Raw genomic sequence first — 27,958 nt, forward strand, 5'->3', positions numbered from 1 at the left:
CTAGAGACTCCAAGCTGCCTGGCTCTGGAAGCCATCTGTACATTTGTGAAGTGAAAGTGCTCAGTTGTACCTGAAAGTTCATAATTCATTTAACAGCACCAAGCTCACACTATGACAAATACATTACTAGGCTCGCAAAAAAGGGCTTGTGCAAGCTCCTGTCTACTCTAATAAGCATTTTCCTCCATCAAGCTGTTTGTACATAGACCATAGATTAAATTAACAGAATGGACATTGACCTAGATTCCTATATATTTTTATTGGTGCTTCTGAAGTGACCTTCACTTGTATATCAATAGCAACACCTAGTGGCCAGATTTCTTCTGGCTCTGTCTTCTGATTAGTGTAGTGAGTAACTATTAATACTATTTGTCCAGCTATATTCCATTATGCTGTGAATTGCTGCATTCAGGTGCTATAACTTATGATCAACAATAGATAATGATGTAAAGTAAAATGAGCACATTTATTCATAGGTTAATCTGGTGTGAGCTCCCATATGACACAGGCTATAGAATTTCAGCCAGTTACCTCCGTATTAAGTCCAGACTTGTGTCTGACTAAAGCATGTCTTCCAGAAAGGCATCCTATCAGTCTTGGTTTGAAAATGTCAAGAGATGCAGAATTCATCCCATCCTGTGCTTAAAACACCTGGCCAGGAACCTCTATAAATTTCCTGCTACTGCACAATTCTTTTAGACCTTACCATGATTTAAAGAAAACCAAACAAACTGGAGAACATACAGATACTTTTATTGCTCACCTTTTATACAACAGCACACCTTCAGCCATTTTCTTTCACAGCTTGACAATGTTTATGTACACAAAATCCCAGCAAGAAGCATTATGTGGCTTTCAGTAAAGGAAAAAAATGTCAAGACATCAAACTCAGCCAGGCTTCATTTTCTGCAGCAATAGTAAAAGGGCTTCCTCCAGGCAGGAATTAGTCTTTCCAGGCCGTAGTGCATTTCTTCAAAAAAAATAAAATTAAAAATAAAAGAAAAAAAAAACCCCAAAACAAATTGCCCTGAATTTGCTGAGTCAGTGGTATTAACTCGTGCATAAAACAAATTTCAGTTTTCTGTTCCTTCTAGCTGATTTCAAGTAAAAATTAGGTTTGTAAGAGGAGCAACTTGTTTTGGATGGATGCAGGTCAGTTTGAATTGCTATACTTTACTACAGCCCTACATACACTATCGGTTCACAACTTAGCTTGGTTTTAAAATGATCTTTGCAGATTCTGGCCGCAGGCAAGATCTCCAGAGTTGAGCAGGAGATACAATTTTTCAATTAGTGGAAGATAAGGCTACTGAATGTGGTATCTGCAGTAGAGCTCATATAATAGATACAAGAGACCTGTGAATTAGAAAGCAGTTTGAAAGTAGGTATGTGAAAGCATGAGTGAGAAACCTTTTCTTGATTAAGATGCCAGGACAGCAAATCAAAAGCAATACTCAAAACTGTGTTTGGAACATATACATCTAAAGAATATTTAAAAAGAGAAATGCAGAACATATAAACGATAATTTAATTAGTTTTCAATGTTGTGTGTGTATTACAAGTTTGATCAGAAAAGCATTGCTAGTGTCAGTATATATACCCCCAGAATGGAAGGCAAACACAGCAGGGTAATAATTTCAGAACAAAATGATTTGATCAAAGGGATTCCATCTAAAAAGCTACACTGTTTGTTTAAGGTTTGGTTAATCCCAGGGAAGAGCGGCAATTTATTTATTTCAGTCAAACAACAAAAAGGAAATCAGAGTTGTTTGGGAACCTACATCTTGCTTGAAGCAAGACCTCTCACCCAGACAGGGCCTTACTGCCACATATGGTCTTGTACTAATTCAAGAAGCATTAGATCAGGCCTCTGACACTAGGTTTCTATTACTTGAGCTCTGCTGAAGTATAAGATTTAGTAGCCTCAGCTAGTAAAGTGTCTTCCTTGTCCAAATCCAGACTGATTATACTGATAGCCTCCATGCTGGAAGTGCTGCTCAAACTGCCCACCTTGATTAAAGTTCTGTCCACCTCTGCCTCCCCAGCCTCCTCCTGGGCCTCCACGGCCACCGCGGCTTCCACGGCCACCTCTCCCTCCTCCACGGCCACCACCTCGATCACCATGGTGCCCACCATCTTGGTATCTGTTGTCTTGCTGATAACCACCGCTGCTGCCGCCACCACCCTGGTATCCACTTCCTGTGTATGAAGAAGACTGATAGCCTCCATAGCCGCCTCCTTGGTAGCCACCACCGCCACCATGGTAACCACCTGTTTGAAAACCTGCATCTCTGTAGTTGCTGTCTTGATAGCCTCCTCCTCCACCATCTGTCCAGCCTCCTTGGTGCTTGTTTCCTCTTCCTCCCCCTCTGTTTCCATGGTCATAACCACCCCGTCCTCCTCCTCGACCGCCTCGTTCATGACCCCCTTGTTCATGACCTCCTCGTCCTCCATATGAAGAATCATAACCTCCTCGCCCTCCTCTGTCATGACCCCCTTGTTCATAACCACCTCTTCCTCCATATGATGATTCATAGCCACCTCTTCCTCCTCTGCCTCCACTTTGCTGTGGAGGACCATCTTGTCTTTTCTGCCATGGTGGCATCTCAGGAGGTGGAGGCTCAATTTCATTTGGTCTGCCCCCTCTATCAGGTACTCTGCCCATTAATACCTGTAAAGGTAAGAAAAAGACTGTTTAAGGAGTTCTAATATCATGCAATCACCAGTCTGATCCAGTATGGCAAATCTTATGTGCCTAGTGAATAGTATATGCAACCTTGTGTTCCTATTTCTATCATCTTTGTCTGCCCACTTCTTTCCTTTTGGCTTCTATACCTCCTTGCTGTCGCCTAAATAGGCACAAGATGCAAGTTTTTTGGGGTAGGGACTGTTTTTATGTTTGTACAGAGTTCAGTACAACAAAACCCAATCCTGACTGCAGTCACTGAGTGCTACTGAAATACAGAAACTTTCTTTAGTTCTTTGTGGGTGACGTTTCATGTTAACTTTTGAAGAACAGATACACTATAGTGTAATGCTAATAAGACTCATGTTCAGGGTACAAGTCAGTCTGATTAGCCTGAATTCTCAAGGGAAAAAAGAGATTTGGAGGAGCACGTGTGTAATTCCTTAATTTATGCAATATTCTTTCCACGGCAACACTTACTCTTAAAAAAATATGCATCTTGACTATATAAATGTAATCTAATCAGAACTCATACGATAATCTAAATAGCAAAACACTGATTTTGCAAACAGATTTATACCCTGTCTAATTAAAATCCATGCAATTAAATGATTGCATTCTTTATTCTAGATGTGATGTTAATGACATCAGAGTAATATCAACACCTGCAACCCTGATAGTGAAATGATAACACCACAAATATACAAGTAGCTTCCTCACTCCCTGTGTGGGTTCACTATGAAGTGTAACTGTAACATTGATCTTAAGGGAGATATAATGAACCCCTTACTCACACAGAATAGGATAACACACCAGGATGAGTCACATTGAAAGCAAAAGAGGGTGTTGAGGAGTATGATATTATTCACTGCGAGTGTGTCAGAATTTGACCCTAAATATTAGAAGTTACCATTCCTAAAATTACAAACTAATTCAAAGTACACTACGCACTTTGCTTTGGTGCATAAGGATCAGCAGCAAGAAGATAAGTTTCTCATCACATATTTCCCAGTTTATATTGACTGATGAAAAATACAGAATGTTATGGTGTTTAAAACACTCACTCTCTCATTGGGACAAAAATCTTTTTTAAAATTTTAAAATGAAATGATTTAATGTTCACAGCCTAGTATGAAGTTACATTTGCCATCTCAGAGCAGTCACTGAAGACATACCTTATTAATGGCACACACAGTCTTTTCTCGGATAGATCCACTGCTTGTCCTCATAATCTTTGACAAATCTTGCCGAGCTGCCAAGAGGTGAGCAATGGAAATAGTGCACTTGGTAGTTAAGAGGGCACGTTTGGGTTGGTAGACTTTAGCCAGTTTTTCTGTTTGACTCTGTTGGAGGAAAGAAAAACAAATGATTCAATTAGCTAAAGGAATCAGTATGTGACCGTGTCTAACCAAAAGATCCAGATCAATAAATGAACTAGATAAAAATATATTTGTGTAATTAAAATACAAGAGGAATATCAAAATGGCTAAGAACCACTTTATTTGAATTTAAGGATTACTGTAATAAGGACTGTGTGAGCCAAATTATTTTTCCACTCTAGTCACACAAGGATGATAATTCTAACCTGATGGCCAAAATGTTACTTTGCACACATTTGCTTGTTACAGCTGAAAATTGTTAGAAGTGAGAGAAAGATATTTTTTTATTCTGCATTTATGTATTTGTCTTGAGTAGGCAGTCAGTATTATCAGTTATCTATGTTAGAAAAAGAATTCCAGCTAATCAATGCCCTCACAATGCTAATGAAAGTTATTGATTCAGATTGTAAACATCTCCTTTTCCTTTTGCATACGCACAATTCCTAAACAGTCCATGTTTAAAAAAAACATCCCTCAAGTCAGTTTTATGCTAGCCATAAACTTCCCTACACAGTAAGTTTTCTGAAGCAGAGATGATGTCCCATTTGTCTGTAAAGCACCTAATACCAATGCATAGGAGGTCATAAAAAGGAAAGAGATAATTTATATTAGGGATGGTATGTTATAGTTTGTTGAACCATAATCAGATTTCATTACACTGGGGTAATATGTGGCTATTGTGTTTAACATCTCAATTTCCTTACATTGTACATTAAATAGTGTGTCAGTGTGCCATTTAAAAGGGTGGTTGGTTACTACATATGATACAACCTTTCACATTTCTCCTTGCCTGGTGTGAGTAAATTGTTTGATAGGCTAGTAAAATATTCATGTTTTTATCGATTATTATAGTCCACAGGTAAGTAGATGTGCATGGGCTGGTAAGTTTACATGGACATTTTGCAGAGTTGCAATGCCAATTTTCAAGGCTGTAACTTTCTTTTTTTAAAGGTTTAGTTAAAAGAGAAATATTTTACCTCGTTTTTTTCCTAAGAAGCCACTCTTGTTCACATGCTGCTTCCGCTGCCATCAGCGGTTCCTGTTTCCTGTGTTTGAGGGGAGCTACAATTGACCAAGGTAATGAAAGTTAAAAAACTACTTCAAGAAGAGATATTACAGGCAAATAAAGGTAAGTCACTCTGAAGATGAGCAGTTAGAAGTTCAGTCGGGAGAAAATACCAGCTTATTAACTTTTCCATTTGCATCCTCCCCTATTGCCTTCTGTCATTAACAGCTTGCTCTCTTTACCTCCTGCCCAAATGTACCTATGGCAAGGTCCCCTGTCCCCACCCCAAAGTAACATGCTCAATACAACCACAAGTTACCTGCATCTAGCTTTGACTAGCATATCATCAAGACTGAGCCCAAATTGAATAGGATCAGAGATGCAACTGGGGATAAAGGACAGTGAGGGAATAACAAAGATGTGGAGCAACGGAATAAAGAGATGTAACTGAATAGTTTGTGTAACTGAACAGTGGATTGTCTGGGGAGGACAACACTGGGTGAGGGCAGGTGGATGGGAGAATCTGTTCTCCCAGCTGAACTCCTGATATTTTAACATCTTCAGGGTGACTTAAATTTTAGTTTTCCCATCTATAGCTCCCCTTCAAGGCAGGAAACAGGAATGATAAGAGCTGTAGTGGGTAGATCAAAGTGGTTACTCAGGGACAAACAAAACACTGTAAAATATTCTTTGAAAACCAAACAACTTTACACTTTTAAATTAGCAAGTAAAGGTAAAATGTTTACCATAAAGATAGCAAAACTGAATGACACCCTTACTTTATTACCTGACACTAAGCAAAGACAGAAAGAACAGAATAGCATGGGAAAAAGAACAGAAGTACAGTACGTTTTTTTCATTTTTGACCTACAATCCAAACACTTATGATCTTATATGAAGCCAACCTTGAGGTGAATACACATACAATATACAGAACAGCCATAATATTTTAGTATTCTTGCACTAATTATTTCTTTAACCTTAAAAATCTCTAAGACATATTACAAGTCAGCTAAGAAAACAATGTCGTTTGTCATCAAATGTGAAATCTATTTACTGTTTTTATCTGTACAATTAAGCAATTAGTTACCACTGCTGCATTCTTTGCTTCTTAATGAAATTATAAAATAGAGTTTTTAAAAGTTCATATTTTAAAATGAATACCATATCTTTGAAAGTTGCTAGGAAAATAAATTTTAAATAGAACATATTGCCAGTGCTTAAATACTGTGCACATATAGTTTTCCCTACGCAGTTTAATTGCGATCTCACACACAGTTCAAGCTATTTCCCCAGCCCAGACACTGTGCTTAGTCCTCCTTTGTTGTGTTCATAAAGCTCTTTCAATACATTTCTACTGAAAATATAGTAAAGAACACTGTGCTTTTCCTGAACTAAATCTGAACAGCTGATCAAACCTTGGAGCCCCTGCAAGACACTTCTTTTGAAAAAAAAAAGGCAGATTTTGCAAAACCACGACACAGCCACAAGTCCCAAGATGTTTTTAACACAGCCCAAAACTCACTGCTCGCTTTCAGTTTCTGTTGAAACACTAAGTATTAAACAGCTTTTCCAAGTTTGTCAATGAAACCTGACATATCGCCACTCCCTTCCATCACTTAGAATCACTTGTGTGACACCTATAGCCCTGTCTGTGTGATGGTAGAGGATCCCAAGCCAAAGGGAAGATAAATACAGAAGAATTTATTTTTAAGCTGTTGATTTTTAAGTAACTCATTTAGTCAAAAGACATTGGACATGAGTCTTTACATCATCTGACTATGAAACTCACCTACATTGATGGCCACCTAATTTATGTGGTAGTGCTAACTAATCGCACCATTATGGACCTTATTTAGACAATAGTGATAATTTTAGAAGCCAGATTTATAATGCTTGTCATGCTATGTTTAAAATAATCATTCCCAATTTTTGCTATCAATATATTTGGAATTTTGTCATAGGGGAGATCAGGTAGTTAGTTTGGAAACCAGAATGATCATAACCAATTAACCTCAGAAGGGGTTGAAGTCACATCACACTCCACGGTACAATTCAAGAACAAAAATAAACACCAAAATATTACCTAACAGCCAGGATGACAGAGCAAATTGCAGTGCATGGAAACATTCAAGACAGCCTTACATAACAATAATGTACCTAGGGATCTGGGTTTGCAGATGCAGCTTGATTTTGGGGAAAAGTCAGCGCTTCAACAGACAGCACAAACTTTGGTACTAGGTAAAGAGGTGGTCAGAAGGAGGATTCACTGACATGATTCTTCAGAAACAATGCAAAGAAGAGATTCCAATCTTGGTTTCCTTGGTTCTAATGGCAGATTGCTAATGTGACAGTGAATGAAAAAAAATCTAACAATCCCCTCTTATCCCTAATAGTTATTCTTCTATTTATCCATTTAACTTTTTTTTTGCTCTCTATACATAGTTATATGCACATATATAGTTACTATATCATATAATAATCATCAGTTTTAAAACAGAATTTTGTAGTCAACTTATTCTGTAGTAAACTTCTTCAGAAATCCATAAACCAAAAATATTACATCAGGGGATGTTTTCCATTAAGTGCAAGGAAAGTCAGTTTTCAAAAGATATTTTATATAAAGCATAAGTGATCTGCATGTTCAGCATGTTTACAGAAAGCAATTTGTACCTTAGCTCTATCTGACCAGCCAAACGACTGCACAGTTACATCCAAACGTTTCACTAGGAGTTTTCTCCGAACTTCATACTCATTGGCTATGGCTTGGTTAATTGCTTCAATTTTTTCCTGAAATGAAGATTCATGAGTGTGACACACACACTAAATTATTTTCTAATTGCAACAATAAATGATAGACAATGGTATAAACAGATTCAGATATTAAACACAGATTTGACTTTAGCACACAATTATCTAGCTATTAAACATTCCAGTCATGGAATTGGGCCCCAAATGCAAGCCCCAGCTGCTAACACTGCTTCCCTGACTGCCATGAAAGCTCTACCTTTTTCATGGCGGCCCAAGTACAGCCTCCTATCGGCACAGTGTTCAATGTTGTTCATAAGGTATGAAACGTCTCACTTTTTTTAAGCTGTTCGTTTGCTTCCTCCAGTATTTTCCAGAGCAAACAAGGAAGGAGGAGAAAAATATAAACAAGGTATAAACTCAAAGAAATGCAAGGATTTATACCCTCAAGTGCTAGGGAGTCTGAAGTCCACAGCTCCTCAAAACTAAAGTGTCTTTAAGACAAGAGATGTGGCGCTAAGAATAAAAAAAACACAACAGTACTTGGGTAATTGTTTGAAATACTGTATAAGGATCTTGATTAGAGCCTAGGATGCAGCAGAGACAAGACAGCCTCATGCAGCAACAAGACGTTCCTTTGATTCATAATCAGAAAAAAAGACAAGATACCACTGGAAACACTATGGCTTCTCAAGGTGGCAAGCAATGGTCCCTGCTAGGGCAAAAACGCAGACATTTAGGGCTAAAGGGAATTCTTGTCTATCTTTTGCCAGCAGTCTGTACTCAAGATAACTGATTTTAAAAAACAAAAAAACAAACAAACAAAACCACAAAGTATTTGGTAATGCTACCAGACAAGGGAGACAAAAAGTCTCTTACACACTTGGTTCCTTACCCAATGAGCTGGTCCCAATGGTTTCTTCAGTAAAGGTTTTCCAACATGGCCAGGGGGAACTTTTGCTAAGGTTTCTTTTAGCTGTAATAACATATATTGTGAACATGCTACACTGGCCATAAACACTGCTTTTCAAAAATCAGATTTAGGGAGAGGGGGACTGGGTATTATATAGGAAGCACAGGGGGGCCCTTTGTTTTGATACAGGATGTCCAAAATACATTGTGCTGTATAAAGAGCCAATCACACCTTAATCACATTTGTATCTGAAAATTCTTAACTCTTATTGTTACAAGTAATATAATAATCTTAGATATATGGTAGAGAAAATACATACAAAGATCAACAGACTCCATTATGACCTCAGAGATAGGAAACATCTGTGATTAAAATGGAAAAATCATACATTTGATGAGGTCTATTTCCCTTTAAACACAGAAACTATCCTATATATAATTACTTCATAGCATTCTCAATTCCAGAATGTTTTATATTAAGAATTCATGGAAGGAGGATCTAAAAAGGCCCCCTCTTGTAATAAAAAATTCTTCAATATGAAGATTTAAATTATATGCTGATCAAATGATTTGTGTGCAGCTACTATTCCATCTTTCCCATCTTAAAACTACTCACAACGCAGGTATAGAAATGGGATAAAACACTTGGACTGTAGGAAAAGTGGGTTAATGAGTCACAAAGAAACTGCCTCTTTCCACTGTTGCAAGTCATGTTTCTGAATTTATGCAAATACTCTCTTCAGCGACCTACAAAAATGTAAGGCCTGCTTTCCCAGAGGTGCTGAATACCTGCAGCTCCCACTGAAATCAATGGGAACTGTAGGTGAACAGTGCCTCTGCAAGTCACGCCACAAATAAAGCCACAGTCATAAAAGAAGCGATGCTTTATCCAAACTCTTTGTTTATGTTTCCTACCAGATGGTAATTTGTACATTTCATGAAGCACAACCCATTTGAAGAAAGTTGTTTTCACCTTTTCAATATACTGGTAAATGCATGCCTGGTCCTCTCTTAAAATTTAGAAAACTTTTCCTACCTATCTCTGTCCCTGCCAGAACATGTCCTTTACAACCACCAGAATTGCATGTAAACATCTTTCTGATTTGCAAAATGTTGTTGTTCCAAAGAAGTTTCTGGAAAACTGGATATCAACTGAAAGATTTCCAAGTTTATAATTCTAGGTACCTGTCTGTTTCATAATCATTCTTTATGACTGTAAATGCTACTCATTACTAAACTCATCGCCAATTCCTATCTGTTTTGCTTAGTAGCTCAAAAAACCCAATACATCCAGAACAGCAGAACTAATTGTTGATTTAAATAAGCTGCATATTTGCCATATGCATGAACAAGATTACTGAAAATTACTGGAAATCGAAGTTTACTGTCGCTGGCAGAGACTTTGGAATGCACAAAGAAGAAAATACAGCTCTATTTCAGATACTACATTGTCAGATTAAATTTTGCATATTAAAAACAAGAAAACCTCTAGGGTTCCTTTTCTGTGTGTTACTATTGTCACTGTATATTCAAGTCTAAACTTTTCACTACTTATGATATTGTAGTTTTTGCCTTTCATTCAGATTTTGTCAATGAAAGTTGACCACTATGTTTCACTTTTGTTTATATAGTCAGTGTCTAATCAGCTTCACATTTTGGTTTCTAACTACTACCAAGATATTCCAATGTTTAGATTGCAAATACTGCAAATTCCCTGAAAAATAAGTTTCTGCTTAACGTTTGTTAAAAATTCACTGAAACATCTCATTAGGCTTTCAGTCTGTTTTTATTACAAGACGACTTTGGGGCCTAAACTGACTTAACAGTATCCCTTTAAGCTTAATAGACTTAGCATTGCCTGTTATTGTGAACCAAGCAAAAAAGTGATAGGGAAGTTAATTATGAAATTTTAAAAAAGTATGAACTCTAGTATGTCATTTTTACATTGTATGATCAGAATCTTTTGATATAAATACAAAGAATTATCTATAGAGCACCTTCCATCAGAAAAACTTTGCCGTGTTAATGAGTTCATCCATGTGAGATAAAGCATTTTCTCCATTTTACAGATGGGAAAATGGAGGCACGGAGATCTTAAACTGACTTTCCTGAAGTCTCAAATCCATGACAAAGCCAGGAACAAACCTATGATCTCCTGAGTCCACATTATCTTTCCCCTCCTAAATGAGGGCAATTTGGAAAACCAAATTCTCTTTAAAGACTTCCAAATGAGTCATTTCCAGCAACTTTGACTCAGCTGAAGTAGAAATTCCTAAAAGATTAACAAAAGGCTTCTAAAAGGGGGTTTGGGGACCTTAGTAATTATGTAAACTTTAAGGGACAGATAAAAGAAAGTTAAAGGGTTGTTTTTTTTTTTTTTTAAACAAAAATGTATTATTATAACAAAGAAAAAAATATTTTCCTTTTTTTCTGCAGTTTAATTTATGCATTTGACCACACATTCAGTTTCACTGTTTCCCCCCAGATAGTGAGAACATTCCTTATTTTTTATTTATTTATTTTTTTAAAGTAAATGTAATCAAAGTCACACAAAATGACCTGGGGACTCTAGGGTAGGTGTTCACTTGATATGAATCTTAACTCACTAGATTTCAAGATGACAGATCACTTTAAAAAGCTGTTTAAATAATATCTAAGTAGTAATTAGAAACAAGTTTCTCCTTAACTGACCTGCCAAGACCTAAGTTCAGTGGTTCTGAGAATCCCCAGCAGCAGGTGATGACTCAGAGACCTACAGCAGCATAAGGAATATGGAACCCTTCATGGTAATGAGATAGCCACAGCCTTTGAGCAAGATATACAGAACTCTGACCTCAGGTCTTAACAACGAAGAAGCCCTTAAATTCACCTTTAATATCTGCAATTTCTTTGTGACTCATAGCACATTCTGTAAACCACATTAATCCCCCAATGCTAGAAAAGTTTCACAAGAGGCAATGGAGCTCATTTAAATGAAAGCAATAATACTCTAATATTGTACTTTTGTTCCTTTGGATCTTACTTTTTTTTCGATTCCACTGAAGAACTGGAACATAGTTATGTTGGCCGGAGGCTTGGACATGCCTAATGCAATACAAATGCCTTTTAGCTCCTGAAAGACTTCGCTACCACCTCCTTCTTGTGCTTTTTTTGGAGGGGTGTTCACACATAGCATTCTGGCAGCTTCCAGTTCTGAGATGAGGTATGCTGGGGTAAGAAAATTAGATTTCAGAGTAGGATACATCCAATTTTAAAATTACTGAGAATTGAAGTGATAAAGGCACAAACAGAGCATTTTAGAAAGATTTCAGAATGTAATTTTTCAATCCAAAGAAAGCTCCTATTTATAACAATCACTGGGTAGGAGTATGTGGTCCTGAGGGGATCACTGAGAAGGAGAAGCTCTAACGTGGAGGCATCTGTGGCAACTGGCAGTCCTGCTGAGAAGCCCCACTCCAGTAGATTTTATTATACTGTCTAACAGAGCATGGCTCTTCCCCTGCAAGGCCTTTGCAGAGTGAGTAGTATTGATCGGGAACATGGGGAAAAAAAAGCAAGAAGGGGCAAGCACATGGATTTACAGCCAGGTTGATAGGACTCCCTAAGGTTTTGGGTCAAAAAGTGGGACGGCTAGAGGTACAAATGAAAGACTCACAGGGGAACCAGTATTGGAGATCATCCAAGAAACTGGGAAGCTAGGCTGGCTGGGAAACAGTTAAAACAATCACAGCTATTCTTGGGGGCAATGGAGACACTATGTAAAGAAAGCAGGAACTGATGCTGAAGCTGACTAGAGAGAACTCTGGAAAGCTTTTCACATGAAGACAGCAGGGAGATGGCAAATCAGGGATTTACCATCCCACACAGTCCTTCCAAAAAAACCCACAAACGAACAAAATCTTGTGAAGTGTCTGCTTATGTACAAGAATTCAGCATTATGTTTAATGTCAGATTTGATTATGTAACCTTAGCTTGTGATTCCCATAATTTTTAAAGTTTGAATTAAAATGAGATGTATTTAATGGTACATTTTCCCTTTAATTTCACTTAGAAATCTCAACAGTAATTTAGAGTTCTTCTGTTCCAAAATACAATGGGAATTCTATGTGTAGAAATTAACAAGAATGCCACTTTACTCTGCTGCTTTCAAACACTAAACAGCAAAAAAAGATACAGGAGCCATTTATGGAGGAGGCTGATACAGAAAAACTGAGGCTCCTTCTCTCGCCAAAAGTCAGGCTTTCAGATCGGTTTTAGGGGTGTGGAAGAGGGAAAGTTCTTAACCATCCACCATCTAGTCACTACATCACCAGGGTCAGGTAGAAGGCCATGACAGAGGATTCAAACTAATGACAGATCTACCAGCCAGAGTGAGATACAAAAAGTGAACCTTCTGAGCAAAGTCCAAGGTCTTTACCCTGACAGGAATCTCAACATGCTTCCCTCTTCCCAGCACCTTTGTCGAGAGGAATGCAAAAGGGTTTTCACCAGATCATTGCCTCTGGTCTTCACAGGTGCTCTCCCACCCTCAAATCTTTTCTACTGGATACTGACTGGTACATTTTTTGAAGACATGGCAGTGTAATGTGACTCCTTCAATTCCTTTGTTTGGATTTTGGCCTACTTAAGAATTACTGGAAAATTATTCATGCCTTATGGGAAACAAACAACACAATACCATCACTATTCTGTTTCAGAATCATAAAAAGGAACAGGAGTGGGAATCTTTGCATTAGCAGGCCTCTATGAAAATGTTCCCTTTAACTTACTGAGCAGCAGGAGGCAGTTCTTCTGATTGAGAAGGCGTTTGGTCACATCTCCTGATGTTAGTGATGCATATGGACAGTTCATTTCCCCCAGAAGCCCACTCACTTCAAGTTGGAACTCTTCTGCCTCATTTGGACCTTTAAAAAAGCAACTTGTTTAATCAGTTCAAATATTTAGTTTCCTGATTTTGTGATCACAAATTAATTAAGAACTACAGAACTTTGGAGACCAGGGTGGTTTGGTTAAAAAAATTGTGGCTACACCAGAGAGTTATTCATGCTAAAGGAGTATCAAAATTAAAATATTGCTGCGGGTGAAAGCCACGGAAGTCCTCTGGATTTTGAAACCTTGGGACTCAGCATGACTGATTTGAGGACAAGTAGTTCCTCAGTGATTGCAGACTTATGCTTCCATTTGCTTTCTCTCCCAGTCTAGGAACTCTTCACTTAGTAGCCATATAAAGTACAGAAGTTGGAACTAATGATATCACAGACAGCAATCTGGAATCTGTGTGGAATCTTAGTGTCACTTAAATATCAGAGCAATAGGCATCTTAGATTTAAATGATTTTGACTGAAGTATTCTTAGTGAATAATTAGGAATTGCTGGGTAAGAAAGGTCAAGAGTACCACAAACCTACCCCTTTTAAGTTTACATTTATGACCCTCACCTACTTGCTTTTTCTTAGTAGGAGGGAAGGTCAAGTAGCTTAGGTGCAACATTTAGTTTGACAAAAGATGTGTTTCCTTATGCTAGAGCCCAAGAACTAGAGTGAAACTAAGATAGCTTTTCATCATCCAAGCTGAGTGAAGTACAAAATGTGAATAGAAAAAAAAAAGTTTAAAATTAGGGCATTTAAAAAAGGGACATCAACTTGAAAATATTATAAGCCCAAATCAGACAAAATTAGAATACCACTTACTAGCACTACAAATATATAAACCCTTGATATATATCTATTGCCCAAGTTCCTGAGAATTTAGGAACAGGCATGAAGATCCAGTTTAGCTCTATTTTGACTCAGCCCCTGAAGTGGGAACCTTATAACATGCAAGATCTTTTACTGCCTCTACTAGTAATGAATATGAATAAAATATAGGGAGAAGAGGATTATTGGAAAGAACAATAAAGAGAGGAAGAAGAGATAGAAAATATTGAAAAAAGGAACAGCGGGAAAAAGAACGGAAAGAGACACGCTGAGAAACAAAAAGATATATAGGGACATTGAGTAGATTACAAGTTAAAACTCTCTTTTTACATTAAGAGTCCATTTGCCAATCTGTGTGGTTTTATATTTCCCTTAAAAAAACAAAAACAAAAAAAAAAACCACACACCTCGTGTTGAAGTGTTAAATGCTTTCATTAACAAAAGGGGAAACTAATTGTACCAGGGAAAATTACTGCACAAAGTAAAACAAATGGAAAATACAGAAAAGTCTATAACTGAAAAATTAAAGAAAAATATTAGGATTAGGTATTGTAACAAAAATAGGTTAAAAAGTGTATACAATTCCACAAATATTCAGAATTCTGTTGAATACCTGTTTAAGATAAAATATGGATTCTGATACATAAAGTGTATGTATGTGAAGAATGCCAGAATTAGAGCTCATTAAAAACTCAACAAAATTGTTTAAACATTTTCTTGAAAGTTTTATTTAGTTTTTCCCCATTAAAATTAAAAAATTATGAAAAATTATAGATTTCCAAGTCCTCCCCCATAAAGCATTTCATAATTCACTGTTTGTCTTCTCTTTAAGATAATCAAGAGTAAATAGGAAATTGAGACAAATCTCTAGTTATTAGAGCATCCCCTCTGGAATTTTAAATATAATTTAAATACATCAGATCCTCAAAAAGTTGTAAAAAAGTTACTTTGAAATTTTGATAAATAAAACTTTTTCCTCCAAAAATAAGAAGGTATTCGAGAACTGAACACACTCCTCTCTGTGAAAATCAGTTAAAGGAAAAAATAACTTCAGTAGAAAGTTCATCCCAACAATGAATTCAGCTTCTGTTGGATGCACACTGGGTCAGCTTGAAAAATGAGGTGGAAAACATCCAAAAACTGATAGGATGCAGATAGTACTCCGTGGTACAATTGATTTAACAACTGTCAGACCAAATCTATGGAACACACGTCTATAAAAGGGTATTAACTGCACAATTTTGTTCTTAGAGCTGTGGTTACTTACTGTTAGTAGCTTGCACATTTTCTTCTAATTTACAGTATAGCCTTAACTCAGATACCAGCCAAGCAGAGAGTTTGGTAAATTCAGGGGAACTGGCTCCACCAGAGACTGCTTGAGTCAGTGCTTCATCTTCTAACAATGGACCTTTGTAACTGGCAAGTAAAATTAACAGCACGACTTATTAAGCATCTATATTATGACTGAATTCTGCTATAGATTTTTTTTAAACATCTGTGTGCACATGTAAGGAATATCACCATTAATCTGAAATGTTGAAGATACAGGGAAATGTCACAAAAATTCATGAATTTAACTATGGGAAACAGGACATTAAAAATGTTTGAGTAAAACAAATGTGAAAGGAGTCAAAATGTTTTCATTCGAAACAATGCTACCAAAATATGGAGTGCAACTTCTACCATAGATATTAGTTTATTGATCTATTCTTTCTGCAATTCTAAAGTCCCTCTCTGGAATTATTGCTTCATAATATGATGAGTAACTAGTGCCTGACTGTTCTATTGCCTTTTTTTTAATTGCCCAATTGTCATTTGCTTTCATATTTTTACTGGGTTGCCGGACAATGCAAATTAGAAACACTGGATAAAGATGTTATATAAGTAGTGAAGGAGGAATAATTTTCTGTTGAATAAAAACTTTAAAATGGACATTAAAGAGGTGAAAAGTTGTCTCTGTATGGAGAACTGTGGGCCAAATTCAGTCCTGGCATAAGTAGGCACAATTTTACAATAAGAGTTGTATGCACTATGTCAAAGCTGAATCTTATTCAACTCTAAATATAACACATTTTAGTTATTTACTGGTTTTAGAAGATCGGGGGGGGGGGGTGTTTTTTTGTCCAGAAAACCTAACAATTTTCCCCAGCATTGTAAAGGTACAAATTACAGATTGTACTCTAGTAAATATAAAAGGTGTTAGATTGTTTTGATGTAATATACCCATCTGAAAAGGGATCAAAGAAACCTCAAAAACAATTGAAGTTACCCTGATACCTTGAAGAAGTAAAACTTCAAATGACTGAGTCCATTTTGACAATTGGTGCAGTCAACTCTTGATAGATGTCAAAGATGACAGAAGTCTCAACCAGCATACAAGGGCTCTTATCCTGCAAAGATTTGGGTTGTTACTCACAGGGTGTAAAGTTACACACACAAGTAATCTTTGCAGGATTAGAGCCTAAACAGTTTGTCAAGTGAAAAGCCCACTCTCTGATTCTCCTAGCAATTCCCCCTTCCCTAGAAATGCCATTCCAGCTAACTTCTCTCTCATAACCTGGCTCCACTTCTTCAGCTCTTTAGCTAGCAATCCAATCTGTGGATTGCTGTCCAATCTGTGGATTGCTGTCCAATCTGTGGATTGCTGACTGAAATTTCAATCTATGCCTCCCCATGCTCCATAACACACATACTTCTGCTCCTCTTCCCTCCAGTAATGTCCCTGCACTGGTTGCTGTATTTCTTCTGCTGCAGCCTCTTGTAATCCACAGTTTGAAAGCATTTTTGTTTAGTCCAGATGGATCAGCAAAGCCACACTGGGCCAAATTCAGCCCTCCATTATATCTGTATAACCTCCTATTGACATTGAAAGTTAAATCAAAGTACTCCCCGAATAAAGAATTTGCCCAGCGTGCTATAAAGATGACCTGAAAAAGGAAAAATGGGTTTGTGTCCTTTTATTCTTCTTCATAATGTATAGAGCCTAAACATTTGTTTTCCTCCCTTCTCTGAAGGGAAGGTTTTACTCCTGCTTCTCCCTCCCCAGTTAGCATGAAAGCATATGTTGCTCAAAGAACTAATGAAGTGAGGACATCACAAGAAACAAGGGAATTAAAGCTGAGTAACTTAAAGCAGAAGGGAATTTTAATCAGAGACTTAACATTTTAAAGCTGTTTGGTTTATTTGTTTTTATTAACATCTATTTGACTTCAGTGCCTAATGAACACTTTATAGTAAGGCATCCTTTGTTAAACATTCAACTGGAAAGGAAAGATTCTCCATTGGTCAGGGTGCTAGCGTGGGACTTGGGAACCCAATGTTCAATTCCCTGCTCTGCCATAAACTTCCTGTATGACCTTGGACCTCAATCTCTCTGTGCCTAGTTCCCTCATCTGTAAAATGGGTATAATAGTACTCCCTCACCACACAATGATGCTGCAAGGATAAATGATGAGTCAAAACACTGCAGCTGCTCCTACTAATGTTTCAGTGTAGACACTATCTATGCAGACGGGAGGGGTTCTCCCATCAGTGCAAGCCATGGGTCCCCCTGCGGTGCCCGCGGGCGCAATGGTGCCCTTCGGGGCAGTTGTGTGTGCCCGCAGGACATCGCGCCACTGAAATGCCTCTGCCAAGCACAGCTGCCAGAGAACCGCCCACTGAAATGCCGCTGAGAAGCGTTGCCATTTCTCGGCGGCAACACTTCTTTTCGCTGCGGCTTCTCGGCAGCATTTCTGTGGTGGGGTATCTGGTGCTCACCACAATCTTCTGGGAATAGGAATGTGCTATTCCCACAGAAAGGTTGGGGTCACTGGTGTAGGCAATCCAGCTGGCCTAGATGTGGTAGCTAGATTGATGGAAGAATTTGACATCAGGAGTTAGGTCAGTATATCTCTCTCTCTCACATGTGTAGATTTTTCACACCTCAGAGATGTACCAATTACAACATAAGTTCCCAGTGTAGACCATCTCTCAGATACTGCACTCACAGAATCCAAATAAGTACCATCAACAGACAAAAAGAAAAAGGAGGACTTGTGGCATAAATAAATTTGTTAGTCTCTAAGGTGCCACAAGTCCTCCTTTTTTTTTTTTTTTTTTTTTTGCGGATACAGACTAACACGGCTGCTACTCTGAAACCATCCAACAGACAGAACACCATAGCCCTGGCAACTAAGTCTGAGAACACAACAGACATGCTGTACTTCTGCGGGAGGATTTTTCTGCTGTAAGAAAGATCTTTTAGGCCTGCTTCTCGGACATTTCAAAACCTGCAAAGTCGGGTTTCTTCTAGAACAAAGATTTTCCGTTGAAGAAGTTGAATCCCTAAACCCCACCTCTCCCTCTGCCACTAGAGGAGCCCCTCACATGTGCCTATGGAAGAGGGAACAATAGGCGAGTGTCACATTGGCCACCCGGAGCTAACATGGAAACACGAGCACAAGGAGTTTTCAGCCTCGACGCCCCTCACGCGAACGGTCAAGTCACGCACCAGATACAGGTCCACCTCCCCCCGCCCCGAGCGAAGCGCTGGCTGGGCGAGCCGAGAGGGGGTAGCCGGTCCCACACGTGTATCCCGCGGAAGGCCGGGGAAGGACACCTACCCTAGATCCTCCAACGCCTCCAGGATGTCGCTCTCCATCAGCTCGAACTCCATCCTCCGCCCGGGCACCCACCGGCCTGTTTCCTTGCGAGGGAGAAAGCTGGCACCTGCACAGCAAAGCGGAGTCAGTCACCAGCGCGCCAGCCCCTTCCCCGGCTCCAGCCCCGGGCCCGGGGCGAGGTCACCTCACCCCACCCCGCTCAGCGGCAGCCCCGGGCCCAGTGGCTCCTCAGCCACGCCCTCCGCTACCGCTCCTGCCCAGTGCCCGGGCCGGGGGCCACATCTCTCAGCTCCCCGCCCCAACGCCCCCGCCCTCGGCCGGCCCCCTCCCTTGCCCCACCGGGCTCCCCCGACGCACTCTGCGCAAGCAGCTACCAAGCCGACTGCCGGGTTGGCATGTCAGAGCGAGGGGGGGAAGGGGAGCAGGCCCCCGGCCTGACCTCTCACCCGGCACCGGGAGCTGCCCTGCGCGGTGCCTAACTCACATCCCCACCTTGTGTTCTTTTAACGTCTCCGCTACTCTCCGTTTCTCTTTCAGGGCGAGTGGTGATTTTGTTTTTAATTTCCGATTTTTTGTTTTATGAGCAGAAACGGCCCCTGGAAGAAAAATATTTTTGTCAGGCAGCGTCTGGCAGCCTTCAGCGGAAGGACCCCCTCCTGTGGAACCCACGTTGGAATGTGGAGGGTTCTGGCCGTCCGGAGACTGCCAAGTTAAAGAAACGAAGGGAGATGAAGCGGGAAAAGGGACAAACTTCAGCAGATGGCGGCCGTGGGTGCTTGTATTAGGACTACAAGTCCCATCATGCCAAGCACTAGCTATGCGGCCGTTGGGTACCAAATCCGCACGTTTCGCCATGGCTAAGCCTGCATCAATTAATAACCCAGGTTGGAAAGAACACGCGAGGCTCCAGCTACAGCGCTGGCTCCCATGCTCTGCCGAGCTGTCCAGCAGCCAGCAATGCCAACTGCCTGATGCCAAATGCATCCGATGAAGTGAGCTGTAGCTCACGAAAGCTTATGCTCTAATAAATTTGTTAGTCTCTAAGGTGCCACAAGTACTCCTTTTCTAACTGCCTGATGCTCACTCGCCCACCCACATCTTGCTGCCCCAGAAAAGAGGACATGGGGGAGGAACAACGTCCAGCCCTGTGGGTCCGAATCTGCAGCCCCTTTAATGGGCCAGGCCAGAGTCAGGCTGCAGCAAAATCCTGTGCTGAACGGTCCACTGCCTGCCCATCTCTGACGCCTGCCCTTTTTGCAGCATGAGGACAAGCTTGGCACATGCCTACATTGAATGCATCAGATTGCAGCCCCTATTCTGGCTCCTCCAGAGCCTCCTGTTGAGGTTTGGGCTGCACTTTTCCCCACAGCTGTTCATTTTCGCACACCCTGTCCGCAGCCCCACCAAGTCACGAGATCTCCTCGTCAACCTCCTCCTGGCCCTGGCTAACGTGACCATCTTCAACACCAGGAGGAGGATTCTAGACGAGGGAGTGCTCTGTGACTTTGGGGCCTATTTCTGCTCTTCCCTGGTCTCACGCATCCGGGCAGGGTTCCTCTGGGCAGCATCTGTTGACTCACTAGACAGCTTTGAGGAGCAGTGGGCACTGTCCGGGGTTCTCTGCTCCCCCACTGAATCCCTAGTTTTGAACCTGTGACCTTCACTCCTGCCCCTGTTATTCATTAGTTGTCCCCCACATTCACTTGGTTCCTGGGGCCAGTGGTCCCTCTTTCAAGGCTGGGGGAGGGGCCTTTAGACATAGGAAAGCACCTCCCAGGATTTCCAATAAGGCCTTCCCCATTCCCACCCTGCCTCCAGGGGAAGACCCTCCTCTGCCAATCAGAGTCTCTGTCTCTGCTGAAAGAAAAAAGAGTACTTGTGGTACCTTAGAGACTAACAAATTTATTTGAGCATAAGCTTTTGTGAGCTACAGCTCACTTCATCGGATAAAGCTTATGCTCAAATAAATTTGTTAGTCTCTAAGGTGCCACAAGTACTCCTTTTCTTTTCGCAAATACAGACTAACACGGCTGCTACTCTGAAACCTGTCTCTGCTGAGGGACTGCTGGGCTTCTCAGCAGGCAGTGCTCCCTACTACAGGAATGGGAGCTGGCTAACTAATGAGCAATTTCCTCCTGCAACTTTTCTAGCTCCCAACACTGCCAGGCCTTCTGCTCCCCATCCCAGGCTTAAGGAGACTCAGGATTTTTAGGATCAAACGGAGAAGGGGCCCTTTCCCTCAGACTTCTAAAATGGAAGCAGGGTGTTTGTAATGAAATATGGTTGCAGGCTTGTGTGACGAATTTAAGTTGGTGGCAAGGGGAGATTGGAGAGAGAATGAAACGCCAGGGGCTCCCTTCTTTTTCTTTATGTAGATTTATGCAAATAAATCACGTTTCCCTGTGAGGATGTTGGCAGGTGTATGTGGAGGTTAGAGACTGCCCCGTTGCCAGGAAGAGGGAGTGAAGAATCTTGAGGAGTCAAACCCATTAACACAATGTTAAACTCGATTAGTCCCTGCCTACAGTAGCTGCAAAGCCCCGCTGATCATCATATTACTTAACATGACTTTTCAAGATATTAAACTGGGTGTCATTTCAGAAAAATTCTGTGGAGAGGAGACAAACATGTGCCAGCACAGAGTTTTATCGGTGGTTAAATGGTATCCTGGAGTCAGGGGACCAAAAAGTGGAAGATGTAATATAGATCTATGAAAAGTGGGTGGACCCCAAAAAAGGGAAAGGGCCCTTGCCCCATAGCAAATTAGACTGCTATTAAACAGAACTCTGCAACCAGTGCAAATGGAGACAAACTGTTTAACATCATGTTAACATAATTTCTCAAGGTCATGTTCTAACACAACCTTATTTTTTAGTCAAGGTAAATCCTGTGAGAAAGACAGATTCTGAGTGGATTCTGCCAACATCCTCAAAGGGGAAACTACGTATGTGCATAAAGGTACAGAAAGAGGAGGAAGCACAAAGGAGTAAGAACCCGTCGGGAAGGGAAGAATTCCCTCTGCTGGCTCTGGTACTGCTAGACTGTGTTTTGCCACAGGACAGGCATCCAGGGTCTTGCAGGCAGTCCTGCAGAGAGTCCATGAATCCCCAAAGGGTGGCTTGTCAAGGAGGAGATAATGTTAGGTGGTAAAAAAGTGAAGCCATGTTGTGAAGCTGGTACTGTGCTGTTAATTTAGTGGTGCATATGCATGTATGAGTGACAATGTGTTTTCTCTCTATTGTATTTGGTGGTTTTCAAGAGCTGCAGACTGTCTGGTCCTCAGAAAGAGATTATTATTCCTATTTCTTGTCATAAAAATGATCAGTATATATGTTATTTTGCAATGAAAAAACCTTACTATACATTAGCTGCTTTGTGCCTGCATGGGGGTTGGTGTGTCTGGAACAGTGATGAGCTTGGGAGAATACTCTAGAGTCAAGTTCCACCTAGGCTGCTCTTCAGGTGAGATAAACTGAGCCCTACCGAGGCAGGTGCTCTTAGGGCCTACATAGAAATGAGTGATCTTGAGCTCATCCAGTCCCTTTCAGAAGCAGTGCTAAAGAGGGAAGTTGGCAAGAAAGCTTTGTCTTCTGTGGCACTCAGCTAACCAGATGAGGATTCACTTGGAGTTTAGGTTACTGAAGAGCTAAATATCCCTGAAGGGTGGTGTAGCCAGCTATTTGGAGATACTGATGTGTTGTGAGTACTCTGTGCTTCCCTGTCTCAAGAGCTGATTGGCTGGTTATAGGAATGATCATTTGCAGGGCATTGCTTTAATTGTAATCTGTCCAGTATAGATGTGCAAGTCCTCAAACTTACCTACTGCTATTTTTCCATGCCCAGAGGACATTTCACATCCCAGGCCTAACTACTCTAAAAATATACACAAAGGGACAGACTTAGAAACACACAAGTGGGGTACCTGTGGAGTGATCTAACTGGGGTAGGGCACTTGGCCAGGCTCCTTATAGAAACAGAATTAGAAAGCATATATTTGGTTAATAGAGTTCTTGGGAATGTTTTCGAAGTTAGAAGCCCAAATACCTTTGTGGATCTGGGCCTAAGTTCTTTGCCTCTGTTGTGGTAGGCTCAGTAGCCACAGTCCAGGCTCTTAGATTTTGGACTTGGCAACATGGAGACTTAGTACACAGAAAGCCAAGATGTAAATCTACAGCACACTAGCCTGATGCGCACTAACTAGCCACGTGGATCCAGCTACTAAAAAGTTCTGTAATACACTTTGACATACTGCTGTTTGTATGTGAAAGCACACTTCAGAACTTCCAGGGTATGGTAGCTGAGTCAATGTTCCCTCTAATTTTTGACAGGCCATATGCACAAAAAATTTCTGTGCAAATTTTTGAAGCAGAGTTCAAATTTCTGCACCATGAGGCAACTGCGCCCAAGCAAGTAAAATGCCTATACATATTAAAAGTTTTAATTTGTGATAATTTTACACCATGTTATGTCATTTTTAAATACTTAGAAAAAGGAAATTTAACCTCCTTTCCCTTTCCCCCCTTGCCAGTTAGTAGAATCTTACCGTGTTGATAGATGGCTGGCAAACAATGTCAAAAGTCACCCGTAAATGATATTTCGGCCTGGCTCCAATGTAGTATTTCATTTTTTGTGCATGCGGTGTTTCACCGTGTGCGCAGGGTTTAGGATCTGTGTGCGCGTGCACATGCACACAGCTTAGAGGGAACAGTGGGGTCCACATGGCTGGTTAGTGCATATCGGAATAGCCTACTGTAGATTTACAACTTGGCTTGCCATGCACTACATCTTCATCTGGACATGCCCTTAGGCTTCAGAGAGTTTTGGACAGCTGTAGTCCACAATGGTTTGTCAGGCCCAAGAATAAACATTTTTTAATGTTTGCTTCACCTTCTGTCTAATCTTCATGGACCAAAGCCTGGTCCACTGGAGTCAATGGGAGGATTGCCACTGATTTCAGTAGGGCCAGAATTTGGTCCTATAACAGTAAGGAACAAAAATGTAGGGCTTATCTCAATGCAGCTGCATTCCTAGGGAAATAAGCTTGGCCTACATTCCTCTGCCTTTTCAGGTTGATGACCCCTTATTCAAAGTCAATTTTTTTTTTCATCTCCCTCATGTACTGTAAAACACTAACAGTAACAAATGTATCATTGATAATGATATACCTCTATAATACAAACTACTATATTTGATCTCACACAGTTTGAAGGCTTTTGTAATCCCAGTTTTCTTTGCTTTAGATTTGTAATAAAATTTTCAGTGCCTCACAATCCCGATTGCCTTTTGAAACGCACCAGCGTTTATTGACCTATACCAATACAAGCACTGTTATAGCTGTGTCCATAGTAGGAGGTTGTACCGATTTAACTATATTTGTTTCTAAATCAGTTTAGTTATATAAAAACTGTAGGATAGGCCTATGGAAGGAGAGGCATCTGAACATGAGAGGATGGCCTTTGAAACACAGGGATCTAGAAATAATCTTTAGCCTTGAGCCCTGTACCAATGAGAGGTGGTACTTCCTATCAGTACAATTCATTACATTTCCCTTTACCAGTAAAAGATCAAATTCCCTTACTCGGGCTGGATTGGGACACTTCATATGTCAGAGGATTGAGGTTCAGCCCTATACAGTATGTAGAATAAAGACAAAAGGGAATGTAATGTACACAGCTGGAAATGGGGGTAACTCATATGTTGAGGAGACAGAAGGTACTGCAGTAGGAAAAGCAATTAAGAGTGAATATGAAAAAGTAGGGGATACTCAGTTCTTACTGAGAATTCCGTTGGGAATTCCTTTCCCTGCTACACCACCCTCTCCATTTACACAAGTTTAAAACACACCCAAACATATAATCATTTAGTTAATGTATCTGTTTAGCCTGGAGAAGGAAGGTTTGGCTTCTGTAAAGAATCCAAGGTTAGTGATCTGATAGAAAGTCTCTCTATTGGTCTAATTGGTGCCAGCAAAACATCTCCAAGAACTGAGCTGATCCCTATAGTTCAAATACGGATTTGGGTTTCTTTGCTTTGAGATTTCTTTGGTTACTACTGTTCAATTGTTTCAATGATTGGGTGAAAGTAGCTCATGAAAGCTTATGCTCTAATAAATTTGTTAGTCTCTAAGGTGCCACAAGTACTCCTTTTCTTTTTGCGAATACAGACTAACACGGCTGCTACTCTGAAACCAATGATTGGGTGGTAGTAGCATGCTGTTTCAGTCTATGAGCAGAAGGATGCAGCAACACAGATACTATTTCTAATCTGTCCTTTGAGCCTGTAGCATTGGTATGGGATTAGCCAAGGTTATTTTTACAGCATCTGCCTGGTGTTTTACAATTACAATTTGGTCTTTGTCCTAGAGATCTTACCCTCTTAAGTAATATCCATTGCCCTACAACACTATTCCTCCTGGAAGAAGCATAAACTCAGATTGTCAGTTTGCAGGGGAGTTGGGACCGTTAATAAGCTGTATACACTACCCTTGTCTCCAGTGTACCGGTAACTGGACAGAGAGTTGCAGCTCATTTAACACAGATCACCAAAAGGATGGTGGATTATTTCTAGGGAAATGTCAGTGTTGGAGCTAGTGTCCATCTAGTCGGTTATGCTTGCAACCACAAATCTTTCTCCCTTCCTTCTATCCAGTGCCCCAGCTTTAAGTTTGACTGACTTTTCCCTAGGATCACTAATGAGCTCCTCTTGGGTTAAAGTGAAGAGGTATTTCTCTGTTCTTGCTCAATCTGTTGCCTTAGATCACTTCTCACTTTCCCCTCTCTAGTCCTTTGTACTCTGATTTTTCATCCTACCAAGCTGACTACTACCTCACTATCTCCTGTGGCAGTTCACCATGGTCCTGTAGCTGTTGTCACTGCTCAATACAGGTTCTGTCCTTATTCCTGTATTTTCTTCCCCAAGATTCAATTCTATTCACAGCTCTGTCAATGACTCTTCAGACCTTTGGCAATGGGCCATTGCTTCTTGGGGTTTCAGTTTTCGTAAGTGCATTATGGGGTTAGCAACACCCACCTGTGTAAAAAGTCTGAAGTACTAGCATGAGTGCTAAGTATTACTATATTTTTCTTAGGTGACTAACTGCTATGGTTTCAGCTCCCTCTTCTATGTAGAGGATTCCCCAGAATTCTATTTAGCCCCCATCAGTTTCACATCTCTTCCTCTGTCTCTTCCTCAGTCTCCAGAACTGAGCTCAATTTTTCTCTCACTGCCTCCTTTCTCTATCCCTGATGACAAATCCACTACCCTTCCAGTGTCTCTGCCTAAGGGTTTGTATGGTGCCTGTTACTGTAATATTTGAGCAACTGCTGTCCCCTCTACTCCAAAGTCTGCTATTTCATGGTCTCTTCCACCTTCCTCCAAATCCCCTACTCACTTCTTCCAGGACTCCTTCCACCAGTGGTTTCTTGACATCCTCTTTTACATTTCTTTTGTCTGTATTAACAGTACTTAAATACAGGGTCCTACATACATAATGATTCCAAGCCACTGTCTGCATCTACCCCTTGAATCAGAATCATGATCTGGAATCTAATCATTAGTTTTGAAATGGTTCTAGCCCCTTTTGGTTGCAAAGAAAACATTGAAACTATGAAGCAAGTGTAACCAAGAGAGGGATATCTGACTGAGTTTGCAGGTAGTCAGAAACAACCATTCTGAATGCATCCGATGAAGTGAGCTGTAGCTCACGAAAGCTTATGCTCTAATAAATTTGTTAGTCTCTAAGGTGCCACAAGTACTCCTTTTCTTTTTGCAAATACAGACTAACACGGCTGCTACTCTGAAACCATTCTGAGATGTGTGAACTGTCCCAGCTGTTATCTGTTATGTCATCTACAGCTGTCACTTTAAAAACTTAAATGTCAACATTAACTGTTTCACTACTGATCATTGTAACAAACATTCAGCGAATGTGCTCATCTCACAATCCCAAACAGCCTGCCTGGTGCCACAAGTGCCAGCTGTGAAACACTCCTACACTGCTGCACATTTTAACCCCCCAACTGTGGTCACAAGGAATAGCAAAATAAATAACACAAGGGGACAAGGTGTAGTGGTTCTTACTACTGCTTCTAGTCTTGGTCCCATATGGGATTGGCTCAAGTCCTTCTCTATTCCATTCTGTCTGAAAGCATCGATCCAGTTTTGCTCTATAACACTATTCCTCCTGGTAGTAGCATAAACTCAGATGGTCAGCTTGCATCTCCACTTCTCCCTCCAGTCCCTGCTGCTTCCCTCATCACCACTGCCCCATCCCTTCTGCTTCCCCCACCCCATCTCCTCTACAAACTCTCCTTGTAAGGCTCTCATTTCTCTTGGAGTCCAGCCTATAGACAATCTCCCTACATAACAAATTAAGCTGCTGCCTTCACACAGGTAGGTAGCAGAAGGTGCAGCAGAGAGATTTCTTTACTTGGGGACCTGTTTTTTCTGTGAATAAGGCTTCTCCTGTGTTCTGATTTGCACCAAAATCAAAAGGGTTGTGCCTGTTGATACCTAGAACATTCCCTGAAGTTTTGGAATTAAATTTGATGTGGCATACCAAAATTATCCCATTACAAAAAGAGAAATGCCATGAGATTGTATACTATACCCCACATCAGAACTCCCACTGCTGTCAGTGGGAAGTTTACACAAAGATCCAGGGTAAAATATGGCCTTTAGTTAGCAATTATATATTTTTCATTATCAGTATTATAGCTTTTTACCAAATTCAGCATCACTTAGCTTCAGGACTACTGCTATTTCTGCCTCATGTTTCTTGTCCTTCACTGGCCTCGTCTCTTCTGTTCTTCCTTATGCACTTACCTTCACTGCAGCAGCTCTCAATTCCCACTCCTAGGGCATCACTTCTATCCCATTCCACCTGGTAAAGTGATCAGCAAGTAAATAATGCTCAAATTATCATCAGTA

The 27,958-nt window shown here is 40.4% G+C and overlaps 1 protein-coding gene across 8 annotated transcripts; it reads right to left on the reverse strand.

The window, feature by feature from the left end:
- Window positions 1-732: 732 nt before the first annotated feature.
- On the reverse strand, window positions 733-27,904 carry FAM98A (family with sequence similarity 98 member A). Of its 8 annotated transcripts, none has more exons than XM_038395408.1 (10): window positions 27,854-27,904; window positions 19,523-19,626; window positions 19,031-19,136; window positions 15,694-15,842; window positions 13,501-13,635; window positions 11,754-11,938; window positions 8,715-8,795; window positions 7,745-7,861; window positions 3,862-4,029; window positions 733-2,671 (listed from the first exon to the last, which is right to left on the reverse strand). In XM_038395408.1, the coding sequence occupies exons 3-10, from the start codon at window positions 19,081-19,083 to the stop codon at window positions 1,925-1,927; spliced, it is 1,635 nt and encodes a 544-aa protein (XP_038251336.1). In that variant the 5' UTR covers window positions 19,084-19,136; window positions 19,523-19,626; window positions 27,854-27,904; the 3' UTR covers window positions 733-1,924. The 8 variants fall into 8 exon arrangements, with proteins under 8 accessions (XP_038251336.1, XP_038251333.1, XP_043367484.1 ...); XM_038395405.2 differs by having other exon boundaries at window positions 27,754-27,867; XM_043511549.1 differs by lacking the exons at window positions 19,523-19,626; window positions 27,854-27,904 and adding an exon at window positions 19,388-19,516 and having other exon boundaries at window positions 733-970; window positions 2,134-2,671.
- Window positions 27,905-27,958: the final 54 nt, after the last annotated feature.

Source organism: Dermochelys coriacea, chromosome 3 (genome assembly GCF_009764565.3).
Source record: "Dermochelys coriacea isolate rDerCor1 chromosome 3, rDerCor1.pri.v4, whole genome shotgun sequence".
In the NCBI taxonomy this organism is placed as follows: domain Eukaryota; kingdom Metazoa; phylum Chordata; order Testudines; family Dermochelyidae; genus Dermochelys; species Dermochelys coriacea.